At 46.9% G+C, this 23,068-nt stretch overlaps 1 protein-coding gene across 1 annotated transcript; it reads right to left on the bottom strand.

Moving 5' to 3' along the window:
• Positions 1-662: 662 nt before the first annotated feature.
• CPLX4 (complexin 4) lies at positions 663-22,695 on the bottom strand. The gene is made up of 3 exons (XM_046671070.1): positions 22,495-22,695; positions 16,943-17,030; positions 663-890 (listed from the first exon to the last, which is right to left on the bottom strand). Exons 1-3 carry the CDS (start codon positions 22,659-22,661, stop codon positions 663-665), a joined length of 483 nt encoding a protein of 160 aa, XP_046527026.1. The 5' UTR covers positions 22,662-22,695.
• Between the last annotated feature and the right edge of the window lie 373 nt (positions 22,696-23,068).

Here is a 23,068-nt window from a genome sequence, read left to right as displayed (position 1 = left end):
TTCACGTGGCCTCTAGATTGATGAGCTACAATGCAAGGGCTGGTCAAGTCCACTCTCTCTCTTGACTTCTCATCTTTTACCACATCCCTGCTACTTTCCCTTGGCTTCAAACTAAGTGCCAAGCTTGAAGAGAAGCATCAACAACGTCAAGGAGCCTGGGAGTGAGAGGGGATGTGGTCTCTGCTTGTCCTTGAGCCTGCAGCCTGGGCTCCCCGTGGGCGCTCTGACCTTCTCCAACTTCCTCTGAAGGGACCTGAAGTCATGCGACAGGGTTAGATAGCCTAACCCCAGACAGGGTTAGGCAAGGGTTCCTTGCCCTCTAAGGAAGGAAGTCGGAGAGGAAATGCCATTTGCTTCATTTCTTCTTGGCTGTCCTGCAGATCTTTAAGCAGATACGTCTTCTGCATCATTCACAGGTGACATTTCATACTCCGCCACATTTATAACTAAAAGGAAAGTATGTTTCCTGCTGCAAGGTGCTAGCTAAACGCTCTACCAGGAATATTGAGAACGTCAAGTTGTGGTCTCTGTGTCTGTAGAGAGCTTTATCATCAGGATTCTAAGTGTATTCACTATGTTAAAGTACACACTGCTCAAAACGCTCCCTGGGAGAGTGGTCACTTCCACCTTGGCCCGCATCCGTCCTCCACCCGGCCGGCCCCTCACATCACAGAACACTTCTGCTCCGCTGTCTGCTTGATTTCTGTGAAGGTGGCCTGGGCTTTTTCTTTTATGGTGTCCAAGTCCATGTTCTGAAGATTCTGGAACTGCCCAAGGATAGAATCCTTATCTTCTTCCTCTTCTTGATCTTCATCTACCATTTTCCGGAGATCTTCGGGCAAATCCACATCATCTCCAGCCATCTGGATTTGGTTCTCATCCATTTCACTCTATTTGAAAAAGAAACACAGAGACAGATAAACCACCCTAAAACGAACAAACGAATATTAAAGGCAGCAGGCAAATGCTGGGTCGAGGAGGAATGAAGTGAACGGCCTGCTTGGCTGTCTCTCGGCAGTGCCTGGGCCTGGGAGCAGTTGTGGAGGCCAGAGGTGCTGGTTGATGCACCCCTCTTTCACTGCACCTGGAGTGGATCAGAACCTTCTAGCACAGTGGTCCTCAATGTGTAATCCCTGGACCCAGCAGCATTAGCAACATCTAAGAAACGTGTTAGAAAGACATATTCTAGGGCCTCACCCCAGATCTACTGAATCAGAAACTCTGGGGTGGAGCCCAGCAAGCTGGGTTTTAAGAAGGCCCCTCTGTCAGGCTGATGCCTGCAAAGCTGGGGAATCGCACACCAACTCCGGCTCAGGGCAGCTTTGCAAGCTTTGCGGTCTGTCAGCCTCAGGCTGGGACCAGGGGCCCCAGCGGATCCACTCTGGAGGCTGGGGTTTGGCTTCACAGAGACCCAACAGTGCTCAGTCATTTCAGGCATCGCTCTTAAGTGGCAACTTCTGCTTAACAATTGCCCCTCTCTCCCTTCTACTAGACAGGGGGCCCCCATGGGCACAGAATCATGTCAAATTCCACCTTATGTCCTTAACACCTGGAAGCAAGTCTGGTACACAACACCTGTTGATTAAATGAATCGTCGATGGCCTGGCTCCCACTCAGCATCTCGACTGTCCAGGCTTCCGTGCTGCTGACGGTATCACCACAGTTTGCTCCACACATCTCACTTTGCGATTCTGGGCGTGGCTGTTCCAGAATTCCTCAGCACACGCTGCCTGGTCTTAGAAAGCCCTTTACCACTTTGGTGGTGGAGCCTTTTGTTTTGCAATGAGAGAGAAGACTCTAAAGAAAACTTTCTCTGGGAAAGGTAAGTGTCGTTTATATTCCCAGATGGCTGCCATTGGAAAATTTTCTGAGATCAGGTTGTAACAGGAGGCGAACTGGGCTTTGGGAGCACAGAAGATTAACAAGAGTGTCAGAAAGCGAATGATAGGAAAAATCTAAGCAGACTTCAGGGCCCAACTCAACATGTTGTGATGAGCCTGGGATTTATTACCAAAGCTCATGAACGATCACATAAAGATAAAATGATCTTGGAAGCAACCTAGGTGCCCATCAAGGGACAAATGGATAAAGAAGATGTGGTATAGATACACAATGGAATACTACTCAGCCCTAAGAAATGATGAAATCTGGCCATTTGTGACAACATGGATGGACCCTGAGGGTATTATGCTGAGTGAAATAAGACAGAGGGAGAAAGTCAAATACCGTATGATCTCACTCATAAGTAGAAGATAAAAAGAAACACAAACACACACACAGCAACAGAGACTGGATTGGTGGTTGCTGGAGAGGAAGGGAGAAAGGGGAAGGGGTGACTAGGCACACGTGTGGGGATGGATTGTAATCAGTCTTTGGGTGGTGAACATGATGTAATCTCTGTAGAAATCGAAATATATTACAATGTACCCCTGACATTTATATAATGTTATAAACTGTTACTGCAATAAAGAAAAACATACAGGGGCGGCTGGGTGGCCGAGTGGTTAAGGTTGTGCTCCCTGCCTCCAAGGCCCAGGGTTTTGCCTGTTCAGATCCTGGGCGTGGACCTAGCGAGGCTCATCAAGCTATTTCGAGGCCACGTCCCACATCCCACAACTAGAAGGACCCACAACTAAAATATACAACAATGTCCTGGGGTGGGGGTGGGGGGGACTTTGGGGAAAAGAAGGAAAAATTAAAAATAAATAAATAAATAAAAATTAAAATAAAAAATAAAATGTTAAAAAAAAAGAATCCGCAGCAGAGCCCCATGGCTGCTTGGGGAAAAAAAAAAAAGGTAAAATGATCATCTTAGTCTTAATCAGGCCACACTGGTTCGATTTTAGAAAGATTTTGGCAGCTGCTGAGTTCCCAGGTGGAGTTAAAGTCAACACCTACGCGAGATAGGAATTCTCCCTGCCTGGGTGCTGAGTAGAAATGATTCTCAACAAACATCGGTCGTCTCCAGGTCCAAACAGCGAGCCAGGGTACTGTGTCAACTTGACTCTCCAGCTGGAAATCGCATCGCCGAGGGCTTTTCCTTTTCTGAGGCTCCCTGGCTTCGACTTCTCCAGCTGGTCCCTCCAGAGGCTGGAGGCCACAGCCCTTCCCCAGAGCTCTCTTCCTCCCTCGGTGCTCCGGGCAGAGCGACAGCGAGCAGGGCTCCAGAAACAGCTTGAGAGGCCGACTTGGATGCAGAGGAGGCGAGGCAGGTCCTCCCTGAAGAGCTCTGAGAAGGGCCGCGCCCAGCGCCAGCCTCCCCGGGTGAGAGGAGCTCGCCCGGCGCTTGGCCAGGTCGTGGTGGCCCCTCCAGGCGCTTAACGGATTAATTAGTCCCTCATCAAACTGGTGTGGGGATTAATTAGTTAGTTAATCCCCAGGGGCTCCTGGCCAATCTTCCATTTCGATTTGTTTTTTATTTACCTACTCCCGAGGCTGCCTTCCTTGCTGATCATCCCCCGCGCGTCTTCGTAGAGGGGAGAGGAGCGGGACTGTGGTCTGCTGATTCTCAGTCTGCGCAGGCGCAGGACACCCGCTGTCTCCCATGCTCCCCAACACAACGGGCAGGATCTGAAAAGGCCTCTCGGGGAATCCCGGCTTCCCGCCCCTCTGGTTGTGTTAAATGCCTGCGGATGTCACCAGGTTCAAACCTGCACGGAGTAGCTGCTGCGGGCTGGAGGAACAGGCCTCTGGAGGGACCGCAGGGAGGGAGCCACCAGCTGGTGCTCAGAGACCTGATCCACTCAGAAGGGCTCGCGGGCGGTGCGGCCCACCACCCCTCCACCCCCGGCCTCAGCGCGCTGCCCCTGGAGAAGCTTTGGAAGGGTTTCCTCCTTCAAGGAGGACTTGGAGGGTTATTTTCTCCTCCTTCCACCTGTCCAGGGAAGGGAGAGCAGTGGGGTTCCCCTTTACCTCGCAACTCAGCAGAGGGACTCTTGATGGTCACAACTTCTACCAAAGTGGTTCTCAAAGTGGGGTTCCTCAGGCCAGCAGCAGCACCTCCTGAGACCTTGTTAGACATGCACAGTCTTGGGCAGCCTGTGGTGGAGTGGTTAAGTTCTGCATGCTCCCCTTCGGTTGGCTGGGTTCACAATTTGGATGCTGGGTGCTGACCTACACCACTTAGCAGCTATGCTGTGGCAGTGACCCACATATAAAGTGGAGGAAGATCAGCACAGATGTTAGCTCAGGGCTAATCTTCCTCCGCAAAAAAAAAAAAAAAGAAAAAAGAAAAGAAAAAGAAAGAAAGAAAGAAAGAAAGAAATGCATGTTCTTAGACCTGCTGATTCAGAAGCCACTGCTCCACATTCCTTGCAGACAGGGGCTTACTCATCTACAAGTCTCAGAACCCAGCCGAGTTTCTGGCTTGGAGACATAGACAGTACACGTTCATTGAATGATTCAGTGAGCCTACTGTCACGCACTACTATAGCCTTAACAATACTCAAACATGCAGGTCCTCTTTGCTGTAAAGAGCCCTGTTTTCATAGCTCCTGACTTATTTCTCTTTACACTCCTGTTGGGGCAGTGCAGCCTAGAGGTCAAGAATTGGCTTGAGAATCAGATTGCCTGAGCGTAAAGGTTACCTCCACTACCTACGGGCTGTGTGACCTTGGGCACCTTACACAGCCTTTCTGAGCTTTATTTCCTTATCTATAAATTGGGATTATATTATTTGCGTTAGAGTTGTAGAGGATTAATGATATGATAACTGAATTATCTGGAGTATTTTAAGTGGTCAACGAAGGGTAGCTATTCATAAACATAATAACCCTCAGAGGAGGGCGGGGGGTTTGAATTGGGGAATCCTGGCTCCTGCACATGGTACCAGGCCCATCAGAAGACCTTGTTCTCTTTACACCTTACCTCTAGCCTAGGATGGCCCTGACTTCACATGCTTTCCTAGCAAGCTGGGCTTATTCATTTCCCTTTTGGCTCAAGGCCCTCAATTCTGGGAGAAAGCTACCTTGAGGACCCAGGCTTCCCTCACCCCTTGCAGGCCCACCCTAGTGTTTGTGGGACCCAGAGGACAAGTACTGATAGCGGTCCCTGGCTCACGACGTGGCCCTCTTTTTTCCTAGTCCCTGGCTCCATCACTCCTGGGTGTATGGTTCCCAGTGTACGGACATCTTCCCTACTCTCCAGGCCAGCAGCTCAGTGCACCCTTGGGAAGGCAGACCTGGGGCAGAGGCCTGGGCAGGCGCTGGAATGAATTTAGGTGGGGAACTTGGGGTCCTGGGCAGCCTGAGTGAGGTCTAGAGGAGGGGTCTGGGCTCTGGGTGGGCCTGTCCCTTTGGCCGTGGACTTTTCATCCCATGTGAAGGAGTGTGGCCAGTAGGACAAAGGGGAGCCCTGTAAAGCATGGGGCCCAAGGCTAGTGGCCCCAGTTGTCCAGTCTAGGGCAGTGTTGGGTGTGGTCATGGCTGTGGTCAGAGAGTGCTATGATCTCCATCCTTCGAGAAGGACAGTCCTCCCGCCCGCCAACAGTGGAGCTGCTTCAGGTGAGGATTCTCGTACTGGAGTCAGTTTCTCTGGGCTGCAGCCTCTGCCGTGGACACTTTATGACTAAGGGTAGGACAACCAGACAGGCCGGTGAGTATCTGGAGGACAAGAACGAAGCCCTCTGGAACCAAACTTGGACCGCTGGCCTCATTAGCACTGTCCTAATCAAGTGAGCTAGCCCCAGGCCCAGGTGAGGCCAAGGGTAAGTGTCCTCTTTGTAAAAATTGCAGTGACCCCAACTGTTGTCATGCAGAGGTGGCCAACGACAGTGGAAAGGCTGTGGGATCTGGAGTCCGGAGACGTGGTTCACATCCCGGTCTGTCATTTGCCCACTTCATGACTCTGGCTAAGTCACTTGACACTTCCGATGCCCATTGGGAGGACCCCTCAGAGGATGACAGAGCGGACTGAAGGAGACGTGGTATGGAGGGCCTTGTAAGCTTCCAATCCCTGGACAAATGTAGCTGTAGTTACTAATATTTTTGAGGAAAAAGGGCAGCTTAATATCAGGATCCCTGTGAAAGGCTTCCTGGGATTAAGAAGGCATGGGCAGTGAAACAGCGGGTGAGGAGCAGCAGCCCAAAAGAGAAGGACCCAAAACGGAGCAAGCAATTAAGGAGCATGAGTGGGGTTTGTACCCCGTGTAGTCGCGCTGCCTGCTTGCCTAATGAACCGCCCGCTGATAGGACCTTGTCTACAATCCAAACAATGACCGTCTTGTCCAGACTTTTGCTGCCCACTGACAAATCTTAGGTTGAGGAGACCGGGGATATTTTGACACAGTTCATGCATCAAGGAGAGGCAGTAATGCCTCATTACACCCTGCAAATACCAGTGCAGTTGCAGCCAATATGAATCGGCTCCAGGGACGAGGGGAAGTTTAGTGCTGAGAACCACAGCATGATTGAATGAATGAATGAATGAGTGAGTGAGTGAGCCAGTCTGTAATTAGGGGATTTACAGGCTATACTTTATTCTTGGAGGTTCTGTTTTGGAGGTCTTCTCATTTCCAGAAATCTTATCAATTTGAGATATTGTTTAATGCAGTTGAGAGCTAATTATTTTTATGCCGGCTGACCAGAATCAGTTTTAATCTCTTGGTTTTTAACCAGATTTATAATCTTAATTGCCAGTGCTGAATGCTCCATTATTTAAATAGCCTCCTATCCCCTCATTGTTATCCCCTGTGACTGATTTCTGACCTTTCACTAAAGGGTAAGCACGACCCTGGATTCAGACTTCTTCGGCCCCAGATCTTGATAAACTGCCCTCGTCTGGTACCAGACTTGAGATATGAGGATAAACCATCTTCGATGATTATATCTTCCAAAAGCTGAGCGTTCACCACTTGTTAGAGTCTTGTTAGAGACTGGTAGAAGCACACACCAGTTTGTTTGATACTAGGTAGATCTGAGTTTGTTTTGGGTTTGTTTGTTCACTTTTGGTCTACGTGGTACCAAACGGCTAGATGAATGGATGTCTTCACTTTGACGAGTTGCTCTAACCTTTGATGTTTGCCTATTCATGAAGATCATTGATGTCAGCAGTCACTTGTCTTCACAAACCCCTTCTCACTGTCCTGGTCATGACTGAGGGTGCTGCACTGGCCTCCAGGCAAGGCGATAGGACCCCTGGTTCCTGTCTAGCTGGAGCATACAAGACATTGGTGGAGTGGGGACATAGACCAAAGAACAGAGCCAGGCAACAAACACCTCCATAGAAAGTCACAGTGAGCATGGCCTGCTATGCCCAAGGTAAGGGGGTGTTCAGCCTGGACCAGGAGGGTGCAGGCATGAGGCCCTGGAGCCTGGCTCTGGCAGACATCATGCTTGTTCTGCCCAGTTGCTGCTGAAGGACAGAGCCATGTGTATGTTCCCTCCCCTGGGACAGTGGTTTTCAACCGTCTCTATGCCTCTCACTCCCTTGTAAAGCACAGACAAATACTGATGGCCACATCCCACCCTCAGAGATTTGGCTCCAGCGGTCTGTGGTGGGGTCCAGGCAGTAGAATTTTTAGAAAGCTTGCCGGGTGATCCTAATGTGTGAGCAGTGCTGAGACCCTTGGCTGGGGCTTGCTAGCTGCTCCTTCTCTGCACCACACTTCTTCCCTCCTTAGCTACTTAAAGAGCCCTCAGCACACCCGGAATAGGACACAGCTTGTGCATTTGACTTCTCCAATAATAGGCGTCAGTTTTTAATGTTGACTGAGAGTGTACACATATAGGGCCCGGCACGGAATGAGAATTTCTAGAACCAGCTGTGTACATCTTATGCTTCTTTCCTTTATGCAGGCGTTCCAAAGGAACTCAAGAAACTCTTAGAGGCCTCTCATTTACAGATGAGGAAACCCTGGCCTGGGGAAGATTCTTGCATGAACGGCATCCAGCTTGTTAGGGGATGAGCACCCAGCACACCTGACGGGTCTAGCAGGAAAACATGGCTAGTACGGTCAGGTTGGCTTGGGGTCTCATCTTGCCTTGCCATTTACAGGCCCTGAGACCTTGGGACGTCACTTTCCCCCTCTCAGCCGATGCTCTTATCTATGAGGGGAAATAATATCTACCTACCTTACACCTTGGGTGCTGGGTTGACTGAGAAACCTGGTGTGGCTGAGTCACGTGTGCCGAATTCCTGCTGTATGGCGTGCAACATCTCTTTCTTCCCTTCCCCAAGTCCCCTCAGCACGTTCAGTCCTTGCTTCTTTCAAGGGCACGAGGAGAAGGAGCAAACTGACCCGGGCAGGCTAGGGAGGAGAAGGAAGCGAAGGCCCTGGAGGGGCCTCTGATGGCCCCCCCGCCCTGCCACCAGACACAGCCGCTCCGAAGCAGAAGGTTTCAGTCTCCGACCTGCTGGGCGGCCCCCCGAGCTCCTAATCTGAAGGAGCCGGGCAAAGAAAGGTTCACGGAATCCTATCTGTTTTTAAGAGGCAAATTTTAAGTTCTATTCTAATGGCGCTTTCAGTGTGACACGTTTAAAGACAACTCTATTGATAGATTTTCTTCTGTCTTCATCTTTATTCAAAATGAAGGATGCCCTTAATACAGCAGACAAACACCAGGTGTAACTAAATCATATAGCTCAGCAGGGGGCATGACATTATTTTCAATGACTAACCTAGACTGACAACTCCCTTAATGGGATTAGGGTTCATTGTGGAACTGTTTTCTCTTATTAATTTGGCTTGACTTACATTTACATTTTGAGTTAGCAAGGAAGAGGGGCGCCTTTATCTTTAGAGATAATCTTGTGGCTTTATTTACAATGTATTACTTCCTCTATTTGAAGAAATGTGACCTCTTAATTATAATATAAAGTAGCCTTTGTATTTTGTACAAAATTATAATGTTGAATCCAGATTTGTTCTTTTCATGAAAATTTGTTTTAATGTAAGTCTTAGGGCAGATAGATTCTTTCAGCTGTTTTTGAGACTTTGTTCTTTGGGTGTGTGATTTTTTTTTTCTTTTCTCCCAAACATTGATCATTCGGAAAGCCTTTTGCACAGGTGTGTGTGAGTGTGTGTGCATGTGTGTGTGTGTGTGACTTCTACACATCATGCAAGGCACTGAGGACAAAGATGGAAACTCAGCCCCTGACTAAGGAGCACACGGTCCAGTAGGTGCGAATACTCAGCGTGATAAGATGAAATAAGATAAGAGACATGCACGCAGGGATTATGGGAGAATGGAGAATTGTGAGCCAACCCAGCCTTAGGTGGGGACAGGGAGGCCATGGAAGGTTCTGGAGAAAGTGGCACTAGGTCACAAAGTCTTACAGGAAGGAAGAGGGTCACAGGGAGCAGGGCATAAGGGACAAAGTGGGAGGAAGGGACAGTCCAGGCAAGGAGTGGCAAGAGGTGAGACTGAAAAGATAGGAACCACATCATGGCATGCAGCCCAAGGGGTCTGGACCTTATTCTAAAAGTCACGATAAGTCTTTTTTCTTTTTCTTCAACAGCGGAGGGACAGGATCAGATGCGCATTTTGGAAACCTCACTCCCCGGTTTTGAGGGGAACAAAACTTAAAGATGAAAAGTTACTTAAGAGCTGTTAAGGTACAAAAGATGAGAAATGATGAGGTCTGCACTTGAGGATGAGTCAAGAATTATTTAGGAGGTGAAATTAGGGTTACATGGTGATTTACTGAGGAAAAAGTCAAGGATGACTTCCAGTTGACAGCCTGGGGGATGGGCTGGCAGAAGGAGCCATCAGTGCAGGTGGAGCCTAAGGAGGAGCAGGTTAGGGGGTAATGAGGGAGTCTGTTCTGGGTGTGAGCTCGGAGGTGCCCAAGTAGAGGCAGAGGCAGCAGGGAACCTGAGGGAGAAGGTGTGGGCTGGGGTGTAGATTTGAGGGCCATCTGTACGCAGATAGGTGGGAGCTGAAAGCAACAGCAAGGCACAGCCATCCAGTAGAATGTGCAGACTTGCATGGGAAAAAGAGCCCAGTGAGGGAGCACCATGGAATATTCCAGAATTTGGGAGCAGACAGGTAAAGGGTAACTCATGAAGAAGACAGAGAAGAAACAGTTCAAAGAGAATGAGAACCAGAAGGGTGGTGTCCAGAAGCCAAGGTGAGAAAGAGCTTCAGGGAGGAAGCAATGACCAGAGCTAGAGGAAACGATGAGAAACAGAGGTCCAAAAAGAAAATGACAGAACCATCTGGCCAAGCATCTGAAGGAGGAAGGTTTTGGCAGAGCAGTGGGAGCCAGTCATCTAGGGAAGATGCCTAGAAAGGCCTGTTTACCTGGAAAGGGCTGCTTCTTTGTTTTAGTTGGGAGAGATTTGACTTCCTTTACAAAGGAGAGGCCAATAGAGAAGAAAAACTGAAAATACAGGACAGGGATGATGAATGGAGTGGGATCCAAGTCCAACATGAGCATCATGGATTACTTTAGGTATTTGAAGTCCTCTAATTACGTGAAATTTGACAACCAGAGGAAATCAACACAGAGTGGCTGTGTGTACATGAACATCATAATGAGCGATAAGCTTTACTACATAGACTTCAGATTCTGCAATTTGATTACTGCACTTATTTGACTCCTTATGTGATTACTGCAATTACAAGTGGTCGTCAGAAGACACGAGTCTGACAATGGTGTGGTCACCGACAGTGAACAGCAAACTCGGGAGAGGAGGACGGGTTCGCCAGAGGGCTAGGGCCTACATGGCTCCTTTTCAGAGTCCAAATTTCCTTCCCCCGGTCAGCAATCGAGTGAAACCCTTTTTCACAGGAAACACCAGCCAAATAATTTCTTTAGAAAATAGAGTTCTAATTCCAAAATGTGACATAGTTATCCTCATTAGACCTGACAGCTCCCGGGAAGACATTTTCCTCAAGTCTGCTCTCTGTTGGGCCTCGGTGAGGGGAAGGGCCCAGAATCGCCTCCTGCTGGTTATGTAACCGCTGTGACGGTGACCCTGGGGAATTGTGAATGAGGTGCCCAGGGGGTCATCCCTCGTTAGCTGGACGACATGGTGAATGTGTCCAACTCCCTGTGGACTGTTAATACTATTAGTATGGCTGTTTACCCAGCAAGGATTTGGTAAGACGGCACAGGGCTAAGAATTCTGCAGACTGGGAGGGGAGAGGAGGTTGTTATGAGGAGCCCAATAAGGTCCTGGTGACCTTGCCTTCTGCCCAGCACCATTTCTTCGTCAGACAGTTGTGTTCAGTTCTCGAGTCTACCATCCCCAGTAGAGATACGCAGTTTAGAGGGGAGAGTGAGGCACGGAAAAGTGCTGGGTGAAGAATAAGGAGGCTCAAGGCCCTGTTTGTCACAGTAAGCTTTGTGACCTTGGGCAAGTCCCTGGATTTACATGAGTTTTATGATGATGCATTGAGCGTATACCTCTGACATGGGCTATTCTGCATATAAAAAATAAGCATAATAAAGAGAAATACACTCAGACGCTGGGTCAAGGCGCCTAAGTGCCATGGCAGCCCAGGGACCCACACCCACCCTAGGAAGAGAGCGTAGGGGGATGGGAGGAAGAGGCAGGTGGAGTGGCGCTCAGATGACCCCACCTATCCTGAGCTTACCACTAATTGTTAAGGACAATGCGATTTGTCCTACTGATGCCTTTTGATGACCCTTTTTTTTGTAGTCACCATGCTATGCATGACATCCCCAGGGTTTATTTATCTTCTAACTGTAAGTTTGTAGTTTTGATCCCATTCACACATTTCGCTTATGCCCCACCCACTGCCTCTGGCAACCACCCATCTGTTCTGTATCTATGAGTTCCATTTGCTTTAGATTCCACATTAAGTGAGCTCATACAGTATTTTTCTCTGTCTGACTTATCTCACTTAGCATGATGCCCTCAAAGTCCGTCCGTGTTGTTGCAAATGGCAGGATTTCCTTCTTTTTTTATGGCTAATTGAAGATGACCATTTTTAATTGCAGTAATCAGATAAGTAATCAATTAAGTGCAGTGATCAAGATGCCAAGCTCCACGAAGGAGACGTACAGAGGACATGGGAACTGCTGGCTCATCTCCAGCCAGCAGGTCCTCCTCAGCCCAGGCCTCCGGCAGCCCTCCCCTGCTGCTCTGAAGGTGCAGCCCTGGCCGGCTGGCCCCTCACTCCTCTCCCTCGAATTCACTGGACACATGGCCATGGCCCCGAGCTTTCCCAACCACAGCGATGCCCATGTCACTGCCTAGTCTTCCAGGGCCTCCTTGCTGCCTACTGGATCATCCAGGAGAAGAAAACCCACAACCTAAATTCCCATTGTGGTTTTTACATGGCATTCTAAAGGTTCTATTATGAAGGGTCCTTCTGCATAATCCAAGAAAGCCCCAAGAACTGCAAACAGTTCCAGAACAGCCAGTGGCAGGAGCCCCTCCAGAGAAGCCAGCTTGACACGGTCTGAGAAGCAAAGCATGGCATTCAGCCCTGGGGAACGAGCAGCCCCAAGGTCGCCTGCTCTCAAGGCTGAATGTTCCAATTCCTTCAACTCTCCCTCGATTACTGTCAGTCAAAAACCCCTCACCATCCTGGTTGGTGCAGAGACAGCTAACAGACCTTTGTTTCCTGGCTCTGTCTCCTGGCACACCATGGGAGGACCCCACAGCTCAGATGCTCCCCTCCCAGCCTGTCCCTACTTCGTTCCTCACCTCCTGCTTTGTGACAGCTGCTTCTAGAAGGGCCCACCAGGCTCGCTAGAATAAAATGCACAGTCTGGTCCTTCATGTGAAAAGAACGGATTTCAAAAAAAAAAGGTTACCTACAGGCATTTATTTCTGTTCCCCACCCCCGACCACCACCCTCCCTGCTACAAGCCTCAGGCCCCGCAGAAAAGCCGAGCACACAGGCCGGGCCGGTGCGCTGGGGCGGCGAGGGCGCATTCCCCGGCGGCTGCCCGCGCCGCTGCGTCCCGGACACCAGGGGGCGCAAGGGACCCGATTCCTGTCGCACAGTCGGCCGCTGCTGTGCGCTCCACAGCGACGCCAGGGTCCACGCTGCACGAGAGCGGCTGCTCTGCACAAACAGAAGGCGGCCACCGGAAGCTGATCTTGGCCCGGGAAATGCATCTGTCCCCCAGGGCCCCTTTCCAGTCTCGGGGGCCGTGGAAGGCCAGCTGCAGCCCACTGAGCCTCATTCAGCCTTGAGCCAGAGGAGAACCTGTGACAGCCGTAGGAGGCAGAGCAGGTGCCCAAGAGTGGGGCTGAACTTCAAACACAAGGCCCTGCGCACAGGTTGGGGCCTTAGCCACATCTGATGATAACTGGGCACAGTGGACTATGGTCCAGTTGATTTTTATGGTATACTTTCTGTTAATTACCGTTTTATGGATAGTGTGCATTGGATTAGAATTTCCATATGCTTTACAAAAAGCAGGCAATTGTATCATTAGTACATATTTTTAGTATTTTTTCACACTAGGGGCAAATTCTTGAAACATTGTGTGTAGAGTCTGTCTTCCCAAAATGCAGCCACCCTGTAAGACCGGCCCAGGGAGGCCCCCATCCAGATGTAAACTCCACAGGAAAGGAGCACCTGTGGAACGCTCTCCAGTGACATTCTCATCTGTTTACTGAGATCGTATTTGGAATGTAGTCAGCGACTCCCAGGTCTGTGGTCAAGTCATCAGACAACACAGGAGAAAGAAAAGCAATGTCCCTGGGCTGCTGGCATGGGATTCTGTGACACTTCACTGAAACAGTGAGCGGTACAGATTGTCCCCAAAGTTTTTGTGCAGTTTTAAGCCATGTGGAGCTCAGAACCGCACTAAACTTTTGGGATGCCTTTAATATTAAGAGTAGAAGGAGCAGAGGCCTTGGGGCCAGAGGGAGATGTGTTCAAACCATTTTGTGCGTAAGCCGCCCTTTCATGGTCGGGAGGCCTGAGTTCCAGTCCTGGCCTGTCACTCGACAGCCGTGGGTTTGTGCACAACTACTTAACTCCCTGGGCTGCAGTGTCCTCGTGTCTGAAATGAAGCAGAGGCACTCGATTCTTAGAAGAACTCACAGGTCTCTTTCAGGGTCCATGAAAGACATCAGGTGAGGTCTCATATGCACCAGGCATCGGAAACAGCTACAAAAAGGGGCGTATGAGCACTGGTGAACCCAGCAGTGGAAGGCCCTGGGCTCCACTGGCAACAGCTTATCACCTTTCTCATGTCCTTGCCCACTGGCTTTAGGGAGCAGTAGCCTCTGCAGATAGAGTCACTGTCACTCCCCAGGGCCTGTCCCTCTCCAGGGAGGATAGGAATGTGCACATTTCATGGCTATAATTATTTCCTCTTTCCCTAGTTTCTGCTGGAAAGGCTCCTGTCCCAAAGGATAGCTTAGCTCAGAGATTAGGAAATTATTTTTTCTCTGAAGAGCATCAAAACCTTGCTGCTAAGCCTGAAGGTGTTCACCTCTGAGGATCTGGAAATGAGCAAGACCACCGACTCACCACTAAGAAAGAAAACAACTGAAAGGTAAGATTCTTGAGGTTCAGGGACCTCGAGTCGTTGCACTGTTTACACACATCAGTGTGCTTACCCAAGGTCTTCAAGGCCCCTGGTTGTTATTATCTAGAAATAAGACTTCTGTGCATTGATACAATAGCTGCAATAATAAGACCTATCGTCTACTGAGCTCCTTCCATTACTCAGCCCCTGTACAAGGTTACTTACATTATATTATCTCAGATGAAGACCTTATGAAGTAGGTATCATTGCCCCTATTTTATAGATGAGGAAACTGAGGCTCAGATATTTTAAAAAGCCATCTGACGTTGTACCCTGACTGAGTGGCAGAGCCAGAATTGAAGCCCAGTTCTCCTTATATCCCACAGAAGGACAATAGAACAGTTGTCAAAAATAAATCTTTAAAATAAACCTTCCACTTCTGTGGAAGAGACACGGCCAGTTAGCCATGTGTGTGAGTGTGTGTGTGTGTGTGTGTGTTTAATTTCTGCTTCATTCCCAACAATATCTGTGGTGCTTTAATCAGATGCACCCAAGGCAGGAGGCAGGAGTGTAAATCTGAGTCAGGCAGCCTGCCTGGGGGAAGCCACGTTGCTGAGGATAGCCAGTGACACCCTGGGGAGTTTCGGGAAATCCACTAGACTACGGGAGTGGAAGGACAGTGTTTAGAAGTGCTCCCCTCTTCCAAAATTCAAGCACAGTGGGAGAAAGTCCTGAATTGGATACAGGGTACAGAAAGCAAGACATTCTTTTCAACATTTGTTGGTTGCAAATGAAAGTAAGTTTAAATTTCATTGTGAGTTTTCCCCCCCTCACTGAGAGCAGAACCTGGGGTCCTGGGTCTTAGGGATCGATCTCTCCCACAGGGTGGGGCTGTCTAACTCTTTGCTGACTTCAACAGTGACCTTTCATGGACAGTGACCTGTCTCCTTTTGTTTAGTGCTTGTAGCTTCTGAAGTTAAACTTCTCCAGGATCTGCAGGGGACCCACTGAAGGAATTGGCTTAGCGGCACTTTCTAAACCACCCAGCCGACTGGAGGATGGCGCTCATCCTTGGGAAAGGGTCATGCACTTTGGAGGGATCATCTTCTTTGGCTTCAGCAGGTGGAAGAAGTTCTCTAAGGGAAGGTGCAGCTCTGGAATACGAAGTTGAACTCCTAACCCGGAAGGTGAAGATGGAGTCATTTAGAGGAGCTGGGTGGATCCCCGGGTGGGGGGAAATGAGAAGTGAGCCAGAGGAGCAAAGTGCTGGGCCCCCTGTCCCCCCAGATGCAAGTCCTGGACCAGCGCATCGGAGCCCTGCTGTAACACAGCAGCACATCCTCGTCCCACCTCTCAGCCAGTGAGAGAAATGAATGTGAAGTAGTGCATCGCTGAGTAGTTTTTAGTTCACAATTAGCAGAGTCAATCCTACAACATTTTTTTTTTGAGGAGGATTAGCCTGAGCTAACATCCACTACCAATCTTCCTCTTTTTGCTGAGGAAGACTGGCCCTGAGCTAACATCCGTGTCCATCTTCCTTTACTTTATACACGGGATGCCTACCACAGCATGGCTTGCCAGGCGGTGCCATGTCCACACCCAGGATCTGAACTGGTGAACCGTGGGCCGCAGAAGCAGAACGTGCACACTTAACTGCTGCACCACCGGGCAGGGCCCCCTACAACTTTTCTAAACCGACTACTCCACCAGATCCTACAGGCATTTGTCCTCTCAGCCGGCGCCAAGATGGATCAGATGGTGCTAGGTGATGACCAGCACTACTACGTCTCCAAAAAGAAGGAGCCATCGTTCCTTTGAAATAGAGACAGAGTATTACAGAGGTCAAGACCCTGGGCTCTGCCTTCCGCTGTGTGGCCTTAGGCAGGAGGTTGGTGACTTTCCTTGTGCCTCTGTTCCCTCTACTGCAAGAACTGACCTTACAGGACTGTTGATTAATCCTTACAGGATTAAATGAATTGATACACACAAAGCACTTAGAGCTCAATAAACATCAGCCATGATTATTTACCCCCATTGCGTGTTGATATATAGAAGTTCTATAGTCTTTAATTCATAGAGGTAAAATGACTGGAATCTAGTTTTTATGAATTCCTAGTTCAATGCTCTTTTCACTACATTAAACACCTCAGTTAAAATTAAGACAAATATATATATATGTATCTTTATGCATTCGTGTATACATGTGCATATATGTGTGTATATAAACATATTTATGAGTGTGACCCTTTGCTGATCATCAAACATTCTCCATTTTTTATTATGTAAGAAATGACCGGAGGGCCAACTGCAGTGTCCTAGTGGTTAAGTTCAGCACGTTCCACATTGGTGGACAGGGTTTGGTTCCCGGGTGCAGACCTACACCACTTGTCTCTCAGTGGCCATGCTGTGGTGGTGGCTCACAGACAAAGAGAGGAAGATTGGCAGCAGATGTTAGCTCAGGGCAAATCTTCCTCAGCAAAAGAAAGAAAGAACGAACGAACAAATGAACTGGATGTTTACTGTGTTAAGAGTGTCTCACCTTTGGGAGTCTGTACTTTTCTCTGAGATGAACTCGGAGGCACGCCCTCTCTGCCTTTTTCTGTGTAAACGCAGCATCTCTTTCCATCCTAGAAGTAAAAGAATAGAAGAAAGGATCAAATGACATAGAGAGCTAAGGACGTTCCAGCCCCTGCTCAGAGATCCAGACACTGGGATATGCCTTCCTAGTCCCCACTGCCTGCAGACACTGCCTGGGAAATGGGAGAGTTTTTCCCAAGTCCCCAAACATCTGCCTCTCTGTCATTCCACTGTTGTAACTCAGACAGACCCCTAAACCCCAAAGACAGTTTGGTTCTGGGACTCTCTTTATGACACAGCCCAGGAGAGGGCCAGGGTAGCTACTCCTGCCGTATAGTTGACCTCACCGTGTTGCTCTAAGTGTGACCTGGGACCAGCATCAGCATCACTGTGAGCGCCTGTTGAGAATGTGGCCGCCTGGGTCTGATCCCCATCCGGCTGTGTCAGAATCCCTGGGGGTGGGGAGGGGAAGCTACATGTCTAACAAGCTCCCTGAACAATTCTTAGGCAAGCTAATCCAGGTCACAGACCCCAGGACCGGGGTCCTTTGGAGGCACATGGTGTTTGGAGATGTAATAGAAGTCTGTTTCCCTTCATTGTCACTCCCTCTAGATCGTAATTCAGGTACAGTGTTCCCTTTCCCATTGGGAAGAGGCAGCCCCAAACAACGAAGGGTAAATACACAGTGCTCCGGGGATGACCTAATTGGATTCGTGATTATGCTGGTTTGAAGTAGACTCCCTTGCCCATGATGATACAGACAGAAGCAGACACCTTTCGGGATGTCTGTGAGGCTCACAATAACTGCCTCTCCTCCCAGCTGCCCATTTGGAGCTAAATTGATACCCCTAGCCCTGCCCTCCCTCTGTATTGGATTGGACCAAACTGGGTAAATGAAATCTCTCATTTGGGAATTTGGGATTGGGACTGAGAAAGACAGAGACTCGCAGCGAGGCTGGAACCCTAACAGGTGAACTTGGAGGCCGGCGGCTGACATTTTCCATTGGGCACGTGGTCTGGGTAACAGAGCCCGAGAGAGCCGACTGCTGAGAAAAAAGAACAAAGCAACCATATGGAGGTAGAAGCAATGGCAAGAGGTGGAAAGAGCGTTCATGGCTTCCCGAGAGCTTTCTGGTTCACAGTGTAGGCCCATGGGACGCCTGGTGGGATTTCTGCTCAAGGGTTTGGTGAAGTATCTTTGCATGAAGCATTATTTTCATTAAAATAAATTCCCTGTTTTCATTTCATTCCATTTCATTTCATTGAATTGGTTTCTATTTCTTGACTCCAAATTTTGGAATCATCTTAACCATCACATGGTAGGCTGACTGAAGGGAGAGCTGAAGCAACCAGATTACCCTCCTCATCCCTGGGCCCCGGCTCAGGTCCTCTCTGAACACCCCCTCCCCCGCCCCCAATGTCAGGCCTGAAGTAGGCGTGAGAGAACATGGGGCTCAGTCTTCTCATTTTGGAGAAGGAAACAGAATAAGTGACTTGCCCAAGAGATCAGTGACCTGTGGAGAGGGCAGAAGCAGGCCTTTTTTCCCCTCAATATTTTGTTATGAAATTCTCAAACATACAGAATTGTTGAAGGAAGGATGGGAAGCGAAACCCATGTACTCACCATCTAGAGCCTACAATTAGCATCTTACTAAACATGTTTTATCCCCTATCTATCCCCCTCTATCCATTCATCTATCCATCTTATTTTTTGATGCATTTCAAAGTTGTGGACATCAGTAATCTTCCCCCCAGACACTTCGACATGCATACCATTAACTACAGTTACATATTTGCTTATAGTTCCTCTTTCTTTTGAAGTAAAATGTTGCATACCATTAAAGGCACAGATCTTAAACATGCTGTGACGGTTAATTTTATGTGTCAACTTGACTGGGACACAAGGTGCCCAGATTAAAGGTCATTTTTGGGTCTGCCTGGGAGAGTGTTTCCAGCTGAGATTAGCATTTGAATCGATGGACGGAGTAAGGCAGGTTGCCCTCCCCACTGTGGGTGGGTGTCATCCAATCCTTCGAGGGTTTGAACAGAACAAAAGGCAAAGGAAGGGAGAATTCAGGCTGCCTGCTGGAGCTGAGACATCCATCTCCTCCTGTCCTTGACTGGACTTACACCCTCAGCCCCCCATTTCTCAGAACTACACCACCGACTTTCCTGGTCTCCAGCTTGCAGACGGCAGATCGTGGGACTTCTCGGCCTCCATAATCACGTGAGCCAACTTCTTATAATAATTCTCATACATACATTTACGTCTATATACATATACATACATATATATATATATTTCTCCTACTGGTTCTGTTTCTCTGTGTAACCCAAACCCCTATTAAGATATAAAAGCCATTACTATCACCTGAGAAAATTCCCTCATCCCCCATTCCCAATCAACTCCCGCTCCCCAGTCCTGGAGGTGACCACTGTCTTTTTTCCACCATAGGTTGGTTTTGCCTGTTTTAGAACGTCATATAAATGTAACAATATACTATGAATTCTTTTGTGTGAGGCTTCTTTCACTCAGCATAAAAACTTCTGAGTTTACCCAGGTTGTTTTATTTACCAGTAGTTTGCTCCTTCTTATTGCTGAGTATATTCTACTATACGAACATATCACATTTGTTTTTTCATTCTGCTGTTGCTGAACACCTGGACCCTTTCCCGTTTGGGGCTACTGTGAAGGAAGCTGCTATGAACATCTTTGTACAAGTTATTTTGTGGACATATATATTCATCTCCTCCGGGTAAATATCTAGGCATGGAATTGCTGAGTTAAAGGGTAATTTGCTGAGCAAGTGCAGTTTTACAAGACGCCATCAGGCCTTTCTCTAAGTGGTCACCCTCTCTCACATCTCATCCACTGGAATCAGAGTTCTGGTTGTCCCACATTGCGGCCACCACTGGGTATTCAATCTTTGTAATTTTAGCCATTCTGGTGTGTGTGTAGTGGTACTTTAGTGTGATTTCAATTTTCATTTCCATGATGACTAATGATACCAGGCTTTTTTTTTCATGTACTAATTGGCTATTTGTATATCTCTGTGAAGCATTTGTTCAACTCTTTTGCCCTTTTCTTTTTGCTTTTATTGTTGAGTTGTAGGAATTCCTTATATATCCTAGCTGCCTGTCCTTTGTCAGATATACGTCTTGTAAATATTTTCTGTCAGTCTGTGGCTTGCCTATTTATTAATGGTCTCTTTTGATGCATGAAAGCTTTTAATTTTTATAACATCTAATTTGTCATTTTACAATTTTGTGGTTACTACTTTCAGAGTCATGGTGAAGAATTCTTGCCTAATTCCAACTTGCAAAGATATTCTATATTTTTTTAAATGCTTTATAATTTTAGCTTTTATGTTTAGGTCTGTGATGTATATCAAAGTTCAAGTTACAAATGGTACCATAGCAGTTGTACCATAACTAAGGTAAAGGGACACTTTAATATAATTGAGAAAAATGGAGGGATAAACACTTAGACCTTTCCAAATATTCTATTTAGGTATAGACCTCTTTCAGTACTAACGCTACCAGTAGTGAAAAAAAATCTGAACATAGAAGTAAAATAAAAATGAGTGTGCGGTAGAGGGCATTGTTAGGTATTTTTTAGTTTATAGTTAGTAGAGTCAATCCCACGACTTTTCTAAAATGCTGAGGACAGGTTTAGGGAGCTTTCATTTGCTAATATTATTATAATGCCCAGAACTCTCTCTACACGTAACTTGTGATGAACCATTTCTGATGCCTTCTGCTTTATGTTGTATTCTAGGTGATGAAGCTCTTGAAAACTCAAGCAGTGGACTGGAAATCCTGCCTCTTGCCATGGGAGAGCAGGCTATGGCCTGCTGTTTCTTAAATTGGGTGACTACATAAATTTATAACATTCACACACACACACACACACACACACAAAGCCGAGTAGTTGGCAAATACCCCAATCCACTGCTTGGCCACACCGTTTGGGAATTTTAGTCTTTGATCTGCCCAGATATAAAAATAAGTAAAATTAGGACATTAGTTAATCAAACAGATGCCATATCTGCGACCAGATTTATTGCGTGGACATATTAAATGATATTTTACATGATCAGGTACATAGTCTAAATTTCTGACCATTTCTTTTCCTTAGGCCACTTCAGCTGAGAACGTTTGGTGCTATTCCACTTCTGTCTCTTCACGATACTTGCAGTGTTTTTACATGCCATAGGCAAAACTAGCCAATATTCGAGAATGCTGCTTTTTTTGCCCAAGTATCATTGTAGCACCAACATCATTTTTGTAGTTGCATTTACTTTTTTTTTTTCACTGACTAATGTACTGCAGAGCCAAGCGTAATACATTCTAGGTAGTTTATAAGCCATAATTTCTTTCAGAAAAAATACAATAGACGAGGTTTTCATTAAATGTCGGCCTTTATACTTCCTTGGTTCCCTCCAGGTCATTAACCTTTTCACCTATCTTAGCCATAGGACTTGGGCAACTATTATGTAATTGATTGTTAGCAAAATAGCCATGGTAGCAAGAAGAAATACATTTCTCTTGTAACATATTTAATCTCAAGATTGATGCTTCAATTCTTAATTGATTATTAAAAGACAAATTAATTTTACCTTAAACTTAAGAAAATTATATATAGATTACACTTATTTAAAAATCAGTCTCAGCAGTAAAATTTGTTGGTGATATTCAGATTCCATAACATCCAACTTAAACGTTACAAATATTTTATTTTTATTACATTTCACATAGCCAGGAGAACATCTGTTTTGGAAGGATGTGGCTGAAGTATTCAGGGGTGAAATATTATGACGTTTGTAATTTACTTTAAAAATGGTTCACGATATCTATCTATCTTCTGTACAACTAATCTACCTACAAGCAAATATGGCAAAATATTAGCTGTCAACTTAATGTCATAGGTAGATATGGCTATTCATTATACTGTTATACTTTTCTGTATCTTTAAAATTTTCATAATCAACAGTCTACTGATTTATTCATAGTCTTTGAGAAGCCAAGTCTTATGACATAACTGTCATGTTGTGCTTTCCAGGCTTTTTCTCACACATGTAAGATCAAGGTTGAACTGTATATTCTTGAAGGCCTGCTTCCAGGTGCAAAGTCTGAATTCTTAGAATTTGAAGGCTTTCCACCTGTTAGGAGGGTGAATTTTGGAAAGACTGTAAAGATAGGCTCACAAATTTTTGCCATAACAATTAAATTGAGGTCAGTGAAAATGTGCCTAGACCAGACAGTGTTCAGCTGCTTTAGGAACATGTAGATTCACTTATCATTTTTCATTTCCATTCATACAAGTAGGACACACTCACTGCTGAGGCTAGGAAACTGTTCACTTTCGCAGAACATGATTTCCTAGGGTTAGAGGCCAACAGCGCATTAGGAAAGCCATGGAAAGAGCAAAGAGAAAGAAACGAGGGAGCTGAAGGAGGCAGGGCCAGAATTAATTCCTCTTGCTTTAAAGGGAAATGAAGTTCATGTACTCACTTCTCCTCAATCATTTGCTTTTGATATTCCTCATACTCCTCTCTAGTCATCCCGTGGGCTGCTGCAGGATCAGAGGCACCTCCTTCTTCTTTTTTTTCTTCAGACCCGCCACCAAATCCTAAATTCTTTACCTGGTTACTTATCATAGTTTTCATAAAGAAAGCCATTGTGTCTGCCCCGGAAAAATAAAACCAACTCAGACAAAACCTGAAGAAAAAGAAAAAAAGACGAAAATCTCCAAATAGCCTCAATGACAGCAACACATTTAAGAGCAAAGGACTTTGCACAGCCTCATCTATTCAAGGGCATAACGATAGAGAAGAGTGGTTTGTGGGCTATAAGCTGGATTAAAGAGAAGAATACTTAGCACAGAGAGGCAGATGGCTCAGATTACTGAGGCAGAGAATCAGATGCAACGGACTACTTTCCGAATACACTAAGCTAATTTCAGAGGGAAAAAAATCCCTCACACTACCTACCGCTCTCCCTAACCATTTCTAAATTTTAAATTATAAGCACAGCAGGGCTTCATCAAGAGTCCTGTTTCAATTAAATTAATCAGAGTTGACTGATT

Source organism: Equus quagga, chromosome 9, assembly GCF_021613505.1.
Source record: "Equus quagga isolate Etosha38 chromosome 9, UCLA_HA_Equagga_1.0, whole genome shotgun sequence".
Classification (NCBI taxonomy): domain Eukaryota; kingdom Metazoa; phylum Chordata; class Mammalia; order Perissodactyla; family Equidae; genus Equus; species Equus quagga.
The sequence above is the reverse complement of the archived record's forward strand: the minus strand, read 5'-3'. Positions and strand labels throughout refer to the sequence as shown.